A 20,144-nucleotide genomic window follows, 5' to 3' on the forward strand; every position below is an offset into this window, starting at 1 on the left:
AGGGTACAAATGCTTGTCGCTGGGGGTGTTCCTTTTTGAAGGACATTTCTGTACCCTTTAGGCTTGGTACATTTTTGTACCTTATGAAGTTGTACCATCTGAGGTACAATAATGTACTTTCCTAAGACATAAATGTACCTTGAAACTATAGTACAGAAATGTTCTCTTGAAAAGGGTACAATAGGGTACCTATGAGGGTACCCCCCCAGCGACAACCTATTTCGTACCTAAAGAGACAAAAATGTACCCCAATAGTCCAAAATATTTGGTTATTTAACCATTTATTTTCGATAATAGAATCACATCAAAGCATTTAAACAACCACAGGAATACATCCTTGATTACATTCGTATATTGCCATAGGACATGTCAAGAAAAATACATTCATTTAAAAAAAAAAAAAAAAAAAAAAAAAAAGTAAACAATCACATAAAGACATTAAACACCTGAACACAATGTTTTGACGGATCACAGAGATGGCATGTATTTAAAAAACTGTCCACACAAATGTTTTGCTCTACTTCAACAAGCACGCACATACATACATACATACATACGCGCGCGCACACACACACACATACACACACACACACACACACAAAAATGTTCTTGCAATCACGTCACACAGAATACCTCAAGGACACAAACAGCCTATCATCAACTAAATAGGTGTCTAGAGCTTGAAAGTCTAATTCATTTCCTGGATTGAACAGGATCGAGTCATTGTCAACTGCCACTTGGTAAGCATGGAAATGACATTCATAAGTGCAAGGAAGTAACAGTTTCCCACACAATACCCAACAAGTATCAACATTCAAAATATACTTGATTTTAAAGAATTGAGGTATGGCTTCAGTGTGTACATGGCCAACTACAAAAACATCCTCAAGTTCATATTTGACACTGCTGACAGATATAGCAGACACACGCTGAAGCACTTTATCCTGAAAATGCACAGCTGTAAAACTTTTGTTCATTTCCAGAGCATTCTGTAAGTCACCTGGCAGAGATGAAAATGGCACACTGACACTTGTGCTGAGTGAATGTTCAAAGTCAACAAGCAACTTATCTGAAGAAAACTCCCAGCACTGTTTCATTTGATGACGATTGCTAAGAGTTGCAGTGATGTTTACAAAGTTTTTGCATTTACTCGCTAGATTTTTGAAATATTGATGCTTGCTTTCATATCTCATACACCACAAAGGGCGAAGAGGACCATACATCAAAATCAGCCTTGGGTAGTCAATAAGGTAGTGACACTTGGGTGGGGGCGTATTTAATAGAGTTGGTTAAGTACCCTGGTGACACTTACTGGCAGGGGTTTGTCTCCCTGGTCTCCTATGTTGACAATGCAGTTCTGAAGAAAGACAAGTGTTTTCTTGAAGTATGCAGGGTAGGTCATGTTGAACACGAAGAAGGTGGAGAATGCTGAGATGTAGGCCTCATCCAGCGAGCGGCACGAGCAAACATCCACTCCTTCAACTGTCACAACACGGCGACACTGTCTTAAGAGGGCAGTTGTCCAACTCTTATCCTTCATTCGAATGGTTGGGTATGGACTCGTGGGAGTATTCTGCAGAAGAGGAAGAAAAACATTAGTATACAGTATGTTTAAGCAATATGTGCCAAGTGGATTTTCAACAGATTCCTCAAATTACCTTCTTTATTTGCTGCAAAACAAAACTGTCTATTCTGATAACCTGTAAACATGGCCCCTACTCCAAACAAAAAGCTTCTTGACCAATGACTGTTGTGGTAGTGTTTGATAAGCTGCTAAAGTTTGACATAATATTCAAGGGCAAAAGCAATCACCCCTGACAGTGACAGTACCTGTGAAGAATTTCCCTAAGGGGACAATAAAGGTCTATCTATCTATATAAACACCAGACAAAACCCAAGAGCACAGCAGCACTGTGGATTAACAGCAGTGTTTCCCCTACATTAGCTTAGCTGTGATGCTGAACCGCAGCTGAATTCAGCTCCATGCCAACAAAACACCGAGAATGAAACTTGTGGCCAAAGGCTATGCATTGCATCATGCATTTACCTCTCCAAGGATGATGAAATCTTCTATCTTCTCCTTGAAGATGGATGTCAAGAGAAGTGCCCCCTTGAAGTCAATTCCTAGGTCATACAGATGCAAATGCACTTCATTAGATTTTGATAGCATGCAAATTCCCATTAACATGCTCTTCACATGACACTATGGTACATCAATTATCTTTGGAAGAGAGAGCAAATGAATTGTCACAAAATTTACTATTTGTATGAGGTCAAATTAGCACCTGTAATGTCTTCAGCCAGTGCATTCTCTCTTGCCTCCATGTAGACCTTCTTCAGTGGCAAATCCTTGGTCATTTGAAGAACAGCAGTGAAGTTTTCGCTAAAGCGGCGACAGATGTTGTCTTGGCAGGGATGCATTAAATCAACCTCATCACACAACTGGAAATGAAAAGAGCAGAATAGACAAAAGAATGACATTTTACATTGAGGATTTAAACTTTTGACATGTTTAAAGACACAGACTGGAGATAAATGTAAAGTGCTTTAACCCTTGAACAAAAATTCTAAAGCTAATAAACAGATTGATTAATCAGTTAGTACAGAAAATAATAATAATCAGATTTAGAGACAAAAAAAATCATTAGCCGTTTCCCCAATCATCTTAACAATTCTTGGGTTGCAGACAGTGTCCCTGCGCAGAGCTTACAGCTCTCATATTCGAAAATCCCAAATCCCACTAAGTAGGTGGAATGGTACAAATGTGTACCTTCCATTGTTTAAAATCCCTTTGAGCGGGAAACACGTTAGATGGGATGAATTTTGCTTAGAGAACGATTTTGTTAATACCTATATTTACATACTAGCATGTTTTGAGAAATTGATTTTTTTTACATTGTTGTACACGGTTAGTGACTATTTATTGATAAAACACTGGAATACGGCGGGCAGACAGACGTTGAATATTCCACCAACAGTCTAAATAGTCCACATTTGTACCTTTCTTTGTTTAAAACTTAGCTAACTGCTAGCATTCACCCATGTTAAAGCTAGCTCTTCGGACTTTTGCTAACTCTACTGTAAAATTACACGTTGTAATTTTTATAAAAACACAAAATCACACCCGACTTACCTCTAAACCTTTGCGCCTCGTCGTCTGACACATCAATGCCTTCTTCCATCAACTTTTTAAGGAGCTCCTCCGTTGATAACCCCCTGAGAGTCATTTTCTGCGTCAACGCTAGTTGGCTGGCTTTTCAGCCTTTGGGATTAATGCGCGTTGCGAACTTGATACATGGAAATACAACATTGTGGTATTAATGCGCAGTTGTTTAGAAACCGTTATGCTGTCTTGGCGAACTATATTTGTAACTTACAAAATGTAGTCACCGTAACATAAAAATCTGCTTGACATTTTAACTTCCAAAGAACCTCGGTTTAACTTGATGTTGCAAATTCCATAAAAACCTCCCAATTAATGAACAATTCTAGGATGTAGTAAAAGCGAAAAAGTAAATGGCCAAACATAACAGTAATATGATTTCACGTTTTTGAAGGCTACAACCAAGATTTAAAACATTAAAAATTATAACTGGAACTTAATAAAATGGAAATGGACCAGTTTTTTTTTAACATCATTTGGTTGTGCCTGCATGTCATTGTGTGTGTTTTTTTTTAATATAATTTAACATACTTACACAAAGGTAGGTTAGAGATATTCTTTGCATCATAGGATAATTTACGTACAGAGGAGAGGACCGACAGATTTGATTATAACATGCAGCTTTTATGAGCACACTCACATCTCATATGAATTTTACAATTAACCAGGCCCATCCAGATTTTCCCATGCTGACCCATTACCACATTCTGCCACTGTCACTGCAGTACAGGTCAAAATGGTACAGATTTGTACTTTATTTCAAATTGTACCTTTAAAGGGGCATTTCTGGACTTTTAAAGACCAGTATTGTACTTTTAAGGGAACATTTTAAAAAAATGTACCTATAGGTACAAAAATGTTCTTCTCTCGTACCTCTATTTCTGAGAGTGTATAGTTAAGGCAATGACCCTGTGTTACCTTACTTAACTGAAATTCTTGGCCATTTAATAAACAAAAATGTATTTCATGCTCATGTAGCCCCTTTTATGTGCAGGGAAAACACAGATTTATGATGAAAGGGGTTCACAGAATCACATCCACATGTGGTGTGTTTGGTTACCAGTTACCTGCAAGCTTGTTGAGGCTCACATTTTTACACCCTTCCTGGAGAATGGCAGTTATCCACCCTGTGAATACATTTAAATCTCTCATTGTGTTATTGGCGTGGCTCCTCATCTGTAGCTCGTCTGACGGGTTATATTTAAAGATGTAAAACACAGCAGAACTGGTTTATAGTCAAACATTAAGAGCAATTCACATGCATGCATAAGCAGTGCATTTACTGGTGTTTTGCGTATAAAAAGACCTACACTTTAAAAGGTGTCTGCCAAGATGAGCTCTTTAACAACTGTAAATGTCCTGCTGCTCCACACCACGCTCTTTCTGCTCTTATCTCCTCCGTGCTCTCTTCTTATCTCCCTACCCACCTCTCAGGCTTTTCACTCTGTCCCCCACCCCCCTCGCCATCGCTGTGCTTGGTGCTGAGTGAAGGCAGCAGCTGCCAAGTCGAAGTGCCTGCTACCTGAACTGCAAAGAGAAAGCCGAGCCAGTATTTAGTGTGTATGTATGTGAGAGAGTACCAGGGGAAGCCAGCTGCCTCTGTGCTGGGCAACATGCCAGAGTGACGAGGAAGAGGCAGAATCTGACCTCCTGACCTCCAAGCAGCATCCTCTGACCGAGTTCTCAGCCTTATTCCACCTTTATTTTATTTGTTTTAATTATTCACAATGTACAGATTTACCAGGGAGGTGCACAGAGAAAATGTGGCCACATTAGCTGTAAATATTCTTAAGATTTAGATATATATTTTTGGATTTCCCACCATGCTTTGGTTTGCAGTTGTAAACAAGCCCCCACTTTTAATTCAATCAAACATGTTCACACCCAGCTGCCAGGAATGTAGATGTGTGGCTGATAGGGTGTCTTGAAAACAGTGGGGTTTCATCTTTCCCCCCACCCTGGGTGCTCTTTGAATCTCATTGGATTTAAATAATCTTATCAGACTGATGAGACGACCCAGTGTTAACAGTAGTTGGAAGTGGGGAGTGTCCTCAGGGACTTTGGATTGAGGTTTGAAACTTCTAAAACATAAATTGTGATTAAAATAATCAAAATTCTGTTACCTGTGTGTGACGTTTCTGCTCGGATGTCCCTGAAAAACATAAAATCAGTGAATTATCATGAATATTTAAAACATTTTTTAAAAATAAAGCACAGATGCAATCCCCTTTTCCCATTATTTTCTGAAGGGTTTGACTGCAGTGCTAATTATAAGCCTGAATTATTATAAATAAGAATCAGGGTTTTTCCTGGCATAAAGAGACCTTTTGGGAGACTGGAAGCTTGACTGTTATGGACACGAGTCTTTTTTCCCTTAACAGAGGTTTATGCATCTTCCAGTCATTTCTTGGCCACCTAATATATAAACGTGTATACGTAGCTTTAGTAAAGTACATTCTACTAGTTAATTTTTTCCTTGACTTGAGTGCTGCTAATGTTTTCTTTCTAAAAGCTCTATGGGTGCTGCCAAATTACATCATTTATACCTAAGAAAAAAACCCTAAAATATAATAAAAGTACTCTTTAATGTACAACAATACTACACATATTTCACTTAAATAGCATTAAAGTAGATTATTATTATTTTCCCTCAGCATCCTAGCATTTTGTGTTCTGATGTCTGGAAAATGTAAAAGTGTGCACCTTTTCATAATAAAAGTGGAGGAATTTGTGTGAAATCTAACTTTAAAGATGTGTTTTTCTGTATCTTTTAAGTCACCCTCGTTTCTCCCCTGGAGATTTTTTTTTATTTTATTAATTAATTATTATTATTATGTTTTTTGATTTTATTCATATCACTGATGAGACATGATGCATGTTGCAGGGCTTCATTCGGCGGCGTGCTGACGTTTTTTGCAGGAATGTGTGTGATTTGCGGGGTTTTGCGCCGGGGAGCGTGACGGGAAATGAGGCCGCCTCCCATTGAGTATAAAACCTCCCAGTCCGGCCCCACTCTTCCTCTTTCTGTTACCTGGCTTAGGGGCAGCAGCTTTGGCCGTGAAAACCCAGAAACACCGGTGAGTTTAGCTCCCATTCTTCACATAGAGAGGGACCCGGCCTCGGGCCTTTAACGGTTGTAGTTAAACGTGATTTGTTTAGGCGTTAGCATCTTCTTTGTGCTTCTTTCGTTTAATCCCAAACTTTGCTTTTTCGGTTACGTAACTTGACACTAACCTGTGGATTTAATTTTCGAGGGAATTAATCCTAAAAAATGGTAAAGGTCGTTCTCGCCTGATTGTATTTAACATGATAGTTTTTTGTGAGGTTTGTGCGTTAGTGGGTTTACTGGATGCTGTTTTTAAACTTTTGACGAAAGATTTTTTACGAGGGAGGCGAAAATGTAGAGTGGGCAACGGGAACAAAGGAGGGCTGCAAGACCGGAGATCCGAAGATGCTTGAATGGCATTTCTTCTCTCTCCTCACTGAAACAACTGCCCGTATTTATCCGGCAACAGGTGCTTGAAGTCCGGACGAGAGAGCTTCTGAATATTTGGCGATCTTTGTAACTTTATCCGACGTGGCCCAGTGGAGTAACACGTGTCTCGGCTGGCTTGTGGCCGAGTGAGGCCTAGCAGTAGCAGCCGCCTGCTAGCGGCTAAAGCCTAGCGCCCGAGTAGCCATGGAGTTGAATTTCAGTTTTTAACTCCGTATAAATTAAAAAGACAATACGTTTCAGTAGGCTTTGTTTTTTTTTCACCGCCTTTCATTATGCCTACATGCCGGGATGGTTTCCTAATGTAGCCGGGCTCAAGATGCGATAGCTTAGTTGTACATGCATGTCTGTTAACGAAGCCTAACGGGTACTTAATAGTAAGCCTAACGCAATTTTTTATTTTTATTTAATCTTGCCCACAGAAACTAAAACAATGGGAAAGGAAAAGACCCACATTAACATCGTGGTCATTGGCCATGTCGACTCCGGCAAGTCCACCTCCACCGGTCACTTGATCTACAAGTGCGGAGGAATCGACAAGAGAACCATCGAGAAGTTTGAGAAGGAAGCCGCTGAGGTAAGAGCTTGTGTATTTAGTTACATTTTATCCATTTTGTCTTGAAAACAGTTTCTGTTAAAAAGTCCAAGATGGCGGCGTCGGCATGCCTTCCTCTGAGCTCAACTGCCCGGCATGAGGGTGTAACAGCCGTGTGCGCGCATGCGGGGTGGGGCTTATCGCGCGCAGAGCACTGGTGGTGAATGTGCACTTTGTCTGACAGTCTGAGGCCTCCAGTGAAAAGAAATCCTTAAAATTTATACACAAAACAAAGTACAACCTGTTTGAATATGACTTGCATACACTAAGATTTAGAAATACTTTTAATGCTTTTGGAAAATTGTGGGTTTTATGTTTGTACCTATCATAGGTGATTTAATGTCCCTTTTTGAGGAGGGGGGCTCCTGGTAATTTGAATACTGAATGCACTTAAAATTTATATCTTAGGATCCACATTGAAATTTTCCATGTAGATATTTGGATTGTGACCTTAAATTTCATTAATTTCTTCCCGTTCAGATGGGAAAGGGCTCCTTCAAGTATGCCTGGGTGCTGGACAAACTGAAGGCCGAGCGTGAGCGTGGTATCACCATCGATATCGCTCTGTGGAAGTTCGAGACCAGCAAGTACTACGTGACCATCATTGATGCCCCTGGACACAGAGACTTCATCAAGAACATGATCACTGGTACCTCCCAGGTAAAAACAATAAGCTCCAACATGAGGATTTGACTCCTGCAAACTTCGCCTTGCAGCAGACTTGGATCTAATCTGCATCCTGGTGTTCATTTTCAGGCTGACTGCGCTGTGCTGATCGTTGCTGCTGGTGTTGGTGAGTTCGAGGCTGGTATCTCCAAGAACGGCCAGACCCGTGAGCACGCCCTGCTGGCCTTCACCCTGGGTGTAAAGCAGCTCATCGTTGGAGTCAACAAGATGGACTCCACCGAGCCCCCCTACAGCCAGGCTCGTTTTGAGGAAATCACCAAGGAAGTGAGCGCCTACATCAAGAAGATCGGCTACAACCCCGCCGCCGTTGCCTTCGTCCCCATCTCTGGATGGCACGGAGACAACATGCTGGAGACCAGTGACAAGGTGAGGACTGCTAGCCATTCCACACATCTCAATTTGCTAATCTGACTGAACATGGACTAAACAATCAATGACTTTTGTCTGTAGATGAGCTGGTTCAAGGGATGGAAGATCGAGCGCAAGGACGGCAATGCCTCTGGAACCACCCTGCTGGAGGCTCTGGATGCCATCCTGCCACCTTCCCGCCCCACTGACAAGCCCCTCCGTCTGCCCCTGCAGGACGTCTACAAGATTGGCGGTGAGAACTGTCATAGTACTACAAGGCTAGTATTGCACTACACCCATGTTTTTCTGTGCTTTAACAATGTTTTAATTTCTCAGGTATTGGAACTGTACCCGTCGGCCGTGTTGAAACTGGTATCATCAAGCCCGGCACCGTCGTCACCTTCGCCCCTGTCAACCTGACCACTGAGGTGAAGTCCGTGGAGATGCACCACGAGTCTCTGCCCGAGGCTGTGCCCGGTGACAACGTTGGCTTCAACGTCAAGAACGTCTCCGTCAAGGAAATCCGTCGTGGATACGTTGCTGGCGACAGCAAGAACGACCCACCCAAGGGTGCTGAGAGCTTCAACGCTCAGGTTGGTGTGGCGACAATGGTGCTGGGAGTCTTCAGGGTTGGGTTGTATTATGGAATTTGCTAACTTTTAGCGTGTCCACAGGTCATCATCCTGAACCACCCCGGTCAGATCGCTGCAGGCTATGCCCCTGTGCTGGATTGCCACACTGCCCACATTGCTTGCAAGTTCAGCGAGCTGGTTGAGAAGATCGACCGTCGTTCTGGCAAGAAGCTTGAGGACAGCCCCAAGTTCGTCAAGTCCGGAGATGCCGCCATTGTCAAACTGATCCCACAGAAGCCCATGGTTGTGGAGTCCTTCTCCAACTACCCTCCCCTCGGTAAGTTTGCTTCCCAGAAGCCCTACTTGATTTGACTAGGCATAATGTACAGCAGCTAACCCCACCTTTCCCCTGCTCCTATTTCAGGTCGTTTCGCCGTGCGTGACATGAGGCAGACAGTGGCTGTCGGTGTCATCAAGTCTGTTATCCCCAAGGAAGTGTCCGGAAAGACAACCAAGGCTGCAGAGAAGGCTCAGAAGGGCAAGAAATGAATGGCCGTTCAGGGAATCCATCAACAAGACGTGTGCTGGCAGCAGCGGGCAACATCTTCCCTTACATCTTCCTCCCACCCTGGATCATCCTCGCTGAGGCACAGCTCTATACTCAAGGACTGGCTTATGCTGATTAAAACCCATCGCAAGAGTTTTCGCAGGAAAAAGAACTCTATGGCATTGTCACTTACCTGAATCACATGACAGTGCCTCTTCTCAGTTGAGTTTAAGTTGGAAATGGTTTAGAACTGTATCTCAATGTTAAAATGCCACATTTGATTGGAAAGAAGCTGCTGGTAACTAATAAAATATTGTCTCTGAAAAAATTGAAATTGGCTTGTCTGTATCCTTCACAGTTGCAGTTGGTATGACAGGCGAGCCTCTGTCATGTGCTGCAGCTGTTTTTTATCCATGCTATTTGTATCCAGTGATGCACTTGTCATCCAATCGCCTCCATAGGAGATATGCCACCCCAGCCAATAGCACCCCTTATTTTAGTCTGACACACAGCAAGAGCAATGCACATCCCTCCCTCTCCTCTAGTTCGGTATATAAACACCGGAGAGATCACGCTCTGTCCTTTTTTTGCCTCTGCTCGAAATCTCTGGACATCTTGGTAGTTGCTGGACACAGGTTGGTGAATTTAATTTAAAATGCAGCTGTTGGAGCTAAATTTTTAGCATTGATGCATTTCCACAAAAGCTGGGGTAGTACAGGGCTTAAATCCTTTAAATCAACTGATGGCTAGAGCCAGAAACCTTAGTAATCCATTCAGTGAAACGTAGCATTAAGAATTCTCATTGAAAGGTTTAAAACGTGCCAGCTCACCTTATTTGCTTCTCCTGGCTCGTTTTAGCCTGTCTGGCTCACTTGTAAGGGTCCACATCAGGATTTTTAGGCAGGCGCTAGGGACAGATGTCAAAAACGAGTTGCCAGGTTGTTTCTGCCAGTCATGGTAGCCCTGTTCTTTCCACCTGCGTGAACGCGCGCATTGACTCTCAATGCTGTATGTTCGGGTGCGCGCTTGCATCAGTTGACAACATGGCGGCTCCGCGCTCCCGACGGGTGCAACATGGAGGAGAGGAGCCGGTTTTCATCCAGCACGCACATGGCGTGTGACTCATCAGCGTCCCACCTCGGTGTCCTTAATGTTTATAGATGGTGTCCTTTATTTCAAAAGGAAAAAAAAGCACCCCCTCCCCAATAGTCTCTTATGTTCAAAACGTATATTAGCATACTGCAGCCATTTACAATTCATACGACTTTGCGTATTTTTTGTTGCGCAAGGACCGCCTAGCTAACAGTACTTAACCTCTAATGCCGCAGTTACAGCAAAGTGGAAAGAAACAGTTTATTACTACATTTTGACAAGTTAATTTTCAATTTAATTGGCTTCATAAAACTCCTGGGGAATGACCAAGAACAAGGCCTGTGAGATAAATTGGAGCCTGAATTATTTCATTTTATTAAACACGAATCCCCCATTAATTTAATAACTCTGCAGAAAAACAGGGATCCTTAACGTTCGGTGAAGGCAATGAGCCACAATGGCGTTCACTGGGCTCACACCATTTTGGGGACAACTACTATTATATATGGCACATTATGTATTTGAAAAGTGGAAATGACTGCTCCTCATGTTGTTTAAAAACAGTAAATCGAAATGGGAAAGGAAAAGACCCACATTAACATCGTGGTCATCGGACATGTCGACTCCGGCAAGTCCACCACCACCGGTCACCTGATCTACAAGTGCGGAGGAATCGACAAGAGAACCATCGAGAAGTTTGAGAAGGAAGCCGCTGAGGTGGGTGACTGCGGCCTAATCTTAGGCTTTTTACCGCATAAACACTGTATGGGATATAACAGTGAGACTCTGAGGTAAAATGCCGTAACAGTAGACGGTGGGGTGTGGTGGAATAACTGTTCAATGATATTATTTGGGTAAAACCGCCATCTACTGTTAAAAAATACACACTGCCCTCAAGCGCAAAATACGCATAAAGATTTAAATGTTAGGTTAATTTATGTCGTGCAAAATAAGAGTTAAAATCTTGCTTGTATATAATTATATATTTAAGATTACGCAACATTTTAGGGGAAACTGAATTAATTAAACATTGAAAGTGAAATTTATTAAACATTCAATTCATTTTTTAATATAGCGACAAATCACTGCTTTCCCCTTAAGGTGGTTTATAATCTAATGTAAAGACCATACAATATAATATAATCATTATACATGATATATATCATGAAAATTATATGTTATAATTTTTTACTTGTATATTATAACATGAAATGTTCCAATAACCAATGTTTTTGGATACATTCTGTATTCTACGATAGGACTAGGATGAATACAGGATATTAGCACTGAAACCTAGGGCTCAGTAAGGCACAGACATTGAAGGATGCCAAAGAATGCTTAGCAGACCTTGAACACAAGAATTTAACAAAGACAAACACAAGGCAGAAAAATGCAGCATTTTCATAAGAAAACCTGTTTTAATCAATTCACAAAACATACAAAAACATACAGAAACTATTCTGGTTGACTGTATAAGGTACAAAAAAATGTTGTTTTACATAATTTTTCTCACCTAGCCTGTAAATTTTTTGGTGCTATTAGGCTGAACAGAGGTTCATTTTTTAAAAGTATGCTCTCCTGAAAAAATTATTTAAAAATAAGACTTATTTATGAGGTACTGAATTAACCAAACCGAGTTTTCCCTGCTCATTAAAGTTTTTGTTGCGCGGCAAAACATGTTTTGGCCTTACATCACAAAAGATTTTAACCATTTTTTAGTAGGGTTTACTTTACTTAAGAATAAGTTAATTATATATTTTTTGTTTGCTTATGAAATGGGTAAAAAAACAGTAAAATGCATATACCTCTGAAAACGCTGCAACCAGATTAACAGAATCAACCTTTCAGAATGTACCTCTGTTAAACAAGCTAACTCAGATTGTCTGCCTAGCATAGTTGCATAATCACCCCTTAAAAAGCTCATTATGAGCCAGTTAAAAGGTGATTTTACCTTTTCAGATTAAGGGATTAACTGGAGTTTAGTATTTGTATTTTGTCAAAGGTTCAAGGTCATGAACACTGGTGAAGGATGCTTGTATTTCTATAAGATTAACAATAAATTAAAATAGTAAAGTAAAATTCTCTAAATTCAGTTCTGATAAGGCTGGACTTTTCTCAGATCTATGAATAAAACCGATTAAATAAAATCTCTTCTGTTAAACCTTTCTGACTGATTCTTCCCTCTACTTTGCTTTTTGTGGTTCAGATGGGAAAGGGCTCCTTCAAGTACGCCTGGGTGCTGGACAAACTGAAGGCCGAGCGTGAGCGTGGTATCACCATCGATATCGCTCTGTGGAAGTTCGAGACCAGCAAGTACTACGTGACCATCATTGATGCCCCTGGACACAGAGACTTCATCAAGAACATGATCACTGGTACCTCCCAGGTAAAAACAATAAGCTCCAACATGAGGATTTGACTCCTGCAAACTTCGCCTTGCAGCAGACTTGGATCTAATCTGCATCCTGGTGTTCATTTTCAGGCTGACTGCGCTGTGCTGATCGTTGCTGCTGGTGTTGGTGAGTTCGAGGCTGGTATCTCCAAGAACGGCCAGACCCGTGAGCACGCCCTGCTGGCCTACACCCTGGGTGTAAAGCAGCTCATCGTTGGAGTCAACAAGATGGACTCCACCGAGCCCCCCTACAGCCAGAAGCGTTTTGAGGAAATCACCAAGGAAGTGAGCGCCTACATCAAAAAGATCGGCTACAACCCCGCCACGGTTGCCTTCGTCCCCATCTCTGGATGGCACGGAGACAACATGCTGGAGCCCAGTGACAAGGTGAGGGATTCAAACACACCCCAGTGTAGACGTCTGCTCGAAGAGTCTTTCTCTTCACTTCCTCTCATTTTCTACACTTTAGATGGCCTGGTTCAAGGGCTGGAAGATCGAGCGCAAGGAAGGCGGAGCCACAGGCACCACCCTGCTGGAGGCTCTGGACTCCATCATGCCACCTTCCCGCCCCACCGACAAACCTCTGCGTCTGCCCCTGCAGGACGTCTACAAGATTGGCGGTAAGTAAAGCCACACAGCACCCTGTAAAACCAGTAAGTCATCACGCATCTCAAGGAAAAAGTAAAACCTGTGTCTCTTCCCACTCGTGGCTGGCTCCAAAAGCGAGTCAGTGCCCACAAACTCCCATTTTTAAATGCCTACAGTAAAAAACTACCTCTAAAGGTAGTTTTTAAAAAGTAATTTATTTGGATTTGGTTAAGGTTTAAAGTTAAGAGGTGTGATTGCTGAGATTGACACAGATTTATTGTTGACTTCCTGACCTCACTTCCACTAATCGGTGTCTGGACTGGACCTTCAGACCCTGTTTGTGCTTTTTGTGCCTTCTGGAACATTTTTAATGCAATAATTTGAATAATGATACGACTTGCTGTGTGGTAAAAACCATCCAAGTTTATGCTTTTAATTAGTTTATTATTCTTTTATTATATACAGATTTGCATCTGTGCAGTGCACCTGCAGAGTTTATGGATAACTTTTAGTGGTTTTTGGACCCTCAAAACTAATATAGCTGCAAACAAAACACAAATAGTCTTACTCCGACAACCGCTGTGTTCCTCTACTCTGAAATCACCAGCAACAAGCTTATTAATTTCCCTCATTGCCGTTTCAGAGCTGTAGCATCAGCATCGTTCTCCTCAGTAGTATCTGAGCACCAGCAGGAAATAATGAAAATACTTAAACAATCTAAAGGTCGACCTTGCTGTCATTATGTTTGCTGACCCCAGCTGCAGGATTGCGTGAGTGTAATGTAGAGCTGAATGTTATGAGAGTCAAAGATGGACAGAAGCAGTACAAATATTTCAGGGGTTTTCTATTTTATGTTTTTTGTTTTGTCACAACAGAAATAACAAAGAAATACCTTATAACAGGATCTGATTGCTGATTTGATGATTGTAAAAGTAACTAAATCACTGGCAAATCACTCGTTGTGTTCATTTTTACGACAAAAAAAGTAATCTAAATACTTTGCAGTGTTGCTTTGTATTGTGTTACATCCAGTGCTTTTAAGAGTGATTAATAAGAAAACTGTAAAACCTCCTTCATAAACATCTTGGGTAGTTTGAAATAATATATCAGGAAAAGCAAAGAGGATATTTAATTATGAAAATCTTGTCACCTCAGTTTAGTTGATAACATTAAAGCCACATTAGATTCCAGAATCAAAACACCTTACTTTTATTGTTTTAAGTTGTTTGAGCTTTATTTAGCTTTAACTATTAAAATGTATTTCTTTGTTTGTATGTTTTTGGACCATTTTATTTCTTTACTGCTGCTATTATTTTAAATTCTATGAAGCTTCTTCTACCCTGGTTTTACAGGACTTACAAATGTAATTTTATTATTAATACTAAAAACAGTACACAATAAAAACCCAGCTGCCTCTTCCTCACTGTTTTAAGTGTTTAACCAATCAGATCAGTCTTTATTTACAAAAGCAGAAAAGCTTGAATACTAAAAAAAAGACAAGTCAGATATGGAGGAGCGCTGACTTCTCTCCCTCCTGTCAGGTATCGGAACCGTTCCCGTCGGCCGTGTTGAGACCGGTATCCTGAAGCCCGGCATGGTCGTCACTTTCGCTCCCCCCAACCTGACCACAGAGGTGAAGTCCGTGGAGATGCACCACGAGTCTCTGTCTGAAGCTCTGCCCGGTGACAACGTCGGCTTCAACGTCAAGAACGTCTCCGTCAAGGAAATCCGCCGTGGAAACGTGGCCGGCGACAGCAAGAACGACCCACCCCAGGCTGCGGAGAACTTCACCGCCCAGGTAAGCATAAAGAAAAGATTAAACATGTGATAATAAACATGCACACAGTTATTTTTGTAGATTATACATGAAGCAGGTACACAGCAACACTTCAGTATAATGCTTTACGCTGCTTAAATCCAAACTAATCTCAGGGCCACCCATAAATACATACATTTAAAATGAAATAGTTTCTTCTTATTAATTCACTGATTCCTTTCAGTCTTCCGATGGTTTCCATGTTAAGAGTGATTCCCCATTTATTTATTTATTTATCAGGAAAGACTCTGGCCAAGAAGGCACATCATTACTTTACCTCTGCCTCCTGACAGCCCCTACTTCAGTCTAAGTTCTTTAGAAGTAATTTCATTCTTTAATGTCGATATTTGTTGATAATTGTGAACTAATTCACAAAACTGAAAATGAAGCCTTTCTGTTAACAGGTTAATGATAAATGACTTCTCGTGGCTTACCTGCAGCATCTGCAGGCCCCACCAGTGTACCAAAGCCCTGATTTCGGGAATCAGCTCACCCAGTTTGTAAATCAATCATGATTTATTAGTTACACATTTTAACCACTGAGCATTAAAGGGGATCTTTATCAGTTCAGTGTAAAGAGCACTTTGTTTTCTTTAGAGCTGTCAAAGGTTTGAGAAACATCTTTTGTTTTGCTGTTTTAAGGTTTGTCTTGTGCTTTATTTGTCCTGTTTCCCATATCTGCATATGGAAAAAACAAACTGACCACTAAATAATGGCTGACAAACAAATAAAAGCAAAAACAAAATACAGGTGGACCCCTGCTGGATTGTGAAGGTACTGCAGGCAAGAGGTCCTTCACAAATAAATAAATAGCTTTTGTTTGAAAAGTTTTAAACCAAGTAAATCATATAGTATCTATTACCTATTTTGACACCTTTTAATTAAAATGTAATTTTTTAATTACTCATTTATCTGATTTTTTTTAAATCTGAAAACTATGGTATGCCTCATCACTGTTTATGTCTACATTTATTCAGGTAAAAAATGACAGAATTACATGACTGTCTATCCTATTCTGAGGCGAAGTCTCCCGATAGTAGAGAAAAAAATCAGCAAGTGGAGTTCTTATTTAATGTAGTCTAAGTATTTCCACTTAGGCCTCTTAGCTGTGATTAAACCAAGCATGAGTACGAGAATTTAAACCAGTTTGTTTAAAAGCACATCTTCATCGACAGACATCCCCCTAAGAAAAGCTGCACAGAAAACTAAAAATGTTAAAGTTGAAGGAAATGTTTTTGGAGCTTAATCCAGAAAGGAATACAATCCTGGATAGCCCCCCCCCCCCTCCTCATTTCGGTTATTTCTGTCACAAATAGAAGTCCAGTAATAAACTGAGGAAGGATATTGATCTCTAAGTACAACACTTCCCTCATTTCTCCCTTCATAGGTCATCATCCTGAACCACCCCGGCCAGATCGCCCAGGGTTACGCCCCCGTGCTGGACTGCCACACCGCTCACATCGCCTGCAAATTCAGTGAGCTCAAAGAGAAGATTGACCGTCGTTCTGGCAAGAAGCTTGAGGACAACCCCAAGGCTCTGAAGTCAGGAGATGCCGCCATCATCACCATGGTGCCTGGAAAACCCATGTGTGTCGAGAGCTTCTCCCAGTACCCTCCCCTTGGTGAGTAAAAACGCTGTTTGTCTCGAAGATAATTATGTGTCAGCCTTTCCTTTAAAGCTGCAGTAACAGTGCAGTCGTGGTTAAGATTACTGTGTGCTTGGAATGTTACATCAGGTCGGTTTGTGAGTGTTTCCGTGAATTATTTTGGGTTTTATGGTAATTTTATTATCGAGTGAAATTAATTGAAGCTTCATCATGACAAAGTTTGTGTTTTTGGGGTGCTCATTGTGGCCCAAAAAAAATATTTCAGCACCCTGGGCCTTTAAAGGGATCACATCCAGCTCCATATTTGAAAGTGTGGTCAGGTTTAACAATATATCTGTGACTTGAGATCATTTAACCTCATGTGATCTGTCATGATTAATAGAATAGAATAGATCTTTATTGTCACTGTTACAAGAACAGTGAAACACAGTTTGGTATCTCTCCGTTAGCAGCATATAGAAATTTAACATTAAAATTCCTTCAGAATAAGAGAAAAAAAAACAAAAAGAAAAAAAAGAGAAACAAAAAAAATGGACTTGAAGTTTAAGAGGTGCCTACACAGTGAATGTATGTAACAACGTAAGTGTCTACACAGAAATGTACAAGGTATATACAAGTTATATATGCTATATAAAAGAGCAGGTGCAATATAGGGTGCAATGTGATGGCAGTGAACTTTGAGTAAGAGCTAGGACTAGAGGTAGGAATGCTGGTTGCATTATACTACAATAAATGCAGTTTATAAATACAGTGAAAATGTCCATAAATGTTAACAGCACAGTTAACCGTTAACCTTCAATCAGGGTGGAGGTAGGGCATGTTTCTATTGAGCCTGTTTGTCTTTGACCTGATTGACCTGTAGCGTTTATAAAAGGCCCGGGGGGGTGTCCAGGTGCGACAGGTCCTTGATGATGATACTGCTTCTCTGCTGAAGTCCGCCAGTATAAATGTCTCTGAAGGGGGTTAGTGAAGTGCCAATTGCCCGCACTGCTGCCCTCTCCACCCGCTGCAGTTTTCTCTTGTCCTCCACGGTACAGCAGTTAAACCGGAGTGTACAGCGGTAGGTCAGAAGGTGGTGGAGCGGTAGAAGTTGATTAGCAGTCAGTTTTGGTCTAATTGGGCCCTGATGCAGCTTCCTGACAAAGTACATTCTTTGTTGTGGTTTTCCTACCTGATGGAAAATGTTTGTGGAGCAGGTAATGTTGGCCGAGATATGGACCCCAGGGAACCTAAAGCTTTCTACCCTTTCTATCCCTTCCCATCAATGTAGAGGGCGGAGTGCTCAGATTGCTTTGTTCGTCTGAAGTCGATTACTCCTTGGCCTTGGCTGTGTTCACATGTAGGTTGTTGTTGTCACCTATTAAATGTTACAGCAAATATTTCTGGCACAGAAGAGGATGAAAAAGTCACAAAGAGGAATGATCTAACCAGCCCTGTTGCAAGACACTTCAATGATAAACATCCAGATTCACCTCTATTCTTTCTAGGCATTGAAGCCATTAAACTAAACCAAAGAGGTGGTAATATTAATTTTATCCCGAAAAAACAGAGAAGCATTTTGGATATTCGGTTTTAAGAGTCTGCACCCTAGAGGCATGAATGAGGATTTTTCTATCAATGAGTTTTTGTGAACTGTACCCTTTTTTAAATTCTTTTTTACCAGTTACTTTGCTCTGTCAATCATTCTCGCATGGGTAATGTTTATCTATTTATTTATTTATTCATATTTATTTTTTCAATAAAAGAAGGAGTAGCATTCTAGATGTCTAGCATTCTGTCTTTCTACAAATGTTTTTCCATGTGATGATGTCCTCTTTTTTTTATCTAACTGCTGCACTGACTTCTTTTTGAATAAATTTTTTTTCTTTTTAATCGTTTTTTGTATATTTGTAATATTCTTATTATGTATTTCATGCATGTATTTTAAGACAGGTGGGGATTATGTCTCCTCACCCCCGTCTTCATCATTAATGACTTAGTCCAGTAGCCGACCTAGTCCACAAGCCGAAACTTGTTGGTCAGGCAATAAAGTTGTTCCTCTTCCCTTCAAGCGTTGCTGGAGTTCCTGTATTGTGACCTATTAAATGTTGCACAATATTCTTTAGTCTAAGGAGCTTGGAAAGAAAAGCGTCTGGACTTCTTTAAGTTGCTTGAAGACGTTTCACCTCGTCTTAATGGGCCCCCTAATGATCCTCTACCTAATCATCGAGCCAGGTGTGAAAACGGGTGTAGGTCACCATCAGCCAAGGTTTCGGGTGAGCTCATTGTGAAACCTAGCCCCACCCTATCATGTGATTTCCTGAGGTCAAATGGCCCAAGATATGAGTGGGCGTTAAGGCGTCTGGGAAGGGATCTCAAAACTGGATTATAGATGGCAGACAGTTTTTTGTTGTAAGCCACCGCCTCTGTTCAAAGATGGTCGCTCACAGTGGACACAAATGGCTTCTTTCACTCCTCTTTCAAACCATCTGTCTTTTCTGTCCAAAATGGGAACATTTGTGTCCTTGAAAGAGTGACCTTTGACCTTTAGATGCAGATGGACAGCCGAGTCTTGTCCCGTGGAGGTGGCTCTTCTATGTTGTGCCATACGAACCTTCACAGACATATTCTTTAATGTAGTTATAACCTGTTATAACTGTTGTTATAACCCATTATGAGACTTAACCAAGCTGTCTTTTGAATTGTGAAGTTCAAACTTAAAAACTTTTTAAGGTTTTGTTTCAAGCCTCTCATTGACTCCTCTCTCCATTTCCTCTCAGGCCGCTTTGCCGTGCGTGACATGAGGCAGACCGTTGCCGTTGGCGTCATCAAGTCCGTCGAGAAGAAGGTTGCCAGCGGTGGAAAGGTCACCAAGTCCGCACAGAAAGCCGACAAAAAGAAATGAATCCTCGTGCAGGAGGTCCACCGACAAGTCGCGTCTCAGCAGCAGCGGGCCGCCCCATCCTCCCTTCCCCCCTTCCATCCAGCGCCGTCTTCTCTGAGGCAGAGCTCTCTACTCAAGGACTGGCTTATGCTGATTAAAACCCATCGGAAGAGTTTCCGTAGGAAAGGAAGGTTCGTGCCTTCAAGGGAAAACTACCATCATGATTACATTTAAACCAAAACAATAAAAATCTCAAACATTGCCAAATGAAAACGCCTCTTTTGTGTTTATTGACTGCAGACAGTGGCAGCACTGGTTCTTTTATGCACTTTTCTGCTCTACCTGAGCACTCAAACACTTCATACATGCCTCATTCACCCA

At 41.3% G+C, this 20,144-nt stretch overlaps 3 protein-coding genes across 3 annotated transcripts; 2 read left to right on the forward strand and 1 right to left on the reverse strand.

Moving 5' to 3' along the window:
* Positions 1-277: 277 nt before the first annotated feature.
* On the reverse strand, positions 278-3,784 carry LOC308385224 (uncharacterized protein). Its single transcript, XM_080864035.1, has 4 exons — positions 3,134-3,784; positions 2,286-2,442; positions 2,048-2,124; positions 278-1,573 (listed from the first exon to the last, which is right to left on the reverse strand). The coding sequence occupies exons 1-4, from the start codon at positions 3,164-3,166 to the stop codon at positions 1,277-1,279; spliced, it is 564 nt and encodes a 187-aa protein (XP_080720161.1). The 5' UTR covers positions 3,167-3,784; the 3' UTR covers positions 278-1,276.
* A 2,305-nt stretch (positions 3,785-6,089) lies between these two features.
* Positions 6,090-9,739, forward strand: LOC308384819 (elongation factor 1-alpha). The gene is made up of 8 exons (XM_080863442.1): positions 6,090-6,240; positions 7,079-7,233; positions 7,732-7,911; positions 8,008-8,304; positions 8,389-8,539; positions 8,623-8,879; positions 8,961-9,195; positions 9,283-9,739. Exons 2-8 carry the CDS (start codon positions 7,090-7,092, stop codon positions 9,405-9,407), a joined length of 1,389 nt encoding a protein of 462 aa, XP_080719568.1. The 5' UTR covers positions 6,090-6,240; positions 7,079-7,089; the 3' UTR covers positions 9,408-9,739.
* A 1,322-nt stretch (positions 9,740-11,061) lies between these two features.
* Positions 11,062-20,036, forward strand: LOC308384820 (elongation factor 1-alpha). Its single transcript, XM_080863443.1, has 7 exons — positions 11,062-11,214; positions 12,704-12,883; positions 12,980-13,276; positions 13,359-13,509; positions 15,019-15,275; positions 16,681-16,915; positions 19,660-20,036. The coding sequence occupies exons 1-7, from the start codon at positions 11,071-11,073 to the stop codon at positions 19,782-19,784; spliced, it is 1,389 nt and encodes a 462-aa protein (XP_080719569.1). The 5' UTR covers positions 11,062-11,070; the 3' UTR covers positions 19,785-20,036.
* The last annotated feature ends 108 nt before the right edge of the window (positions 20,037-20,144 follow it).

Source organism: Rhamphochromis sp. 'chilingali' (assembly GCF_963969265.1).
Source record: "Rhamphochromis sp. 'chilingali' genome assembly, chromosome: 17".
Lineage (NCBI taxonomy): Eukaryota > Metazoa > Chordata > Actinopteri > Cichliformes > Cichlidae > Rhamphochromis > Rhamphochromis sp. 'chilingali'.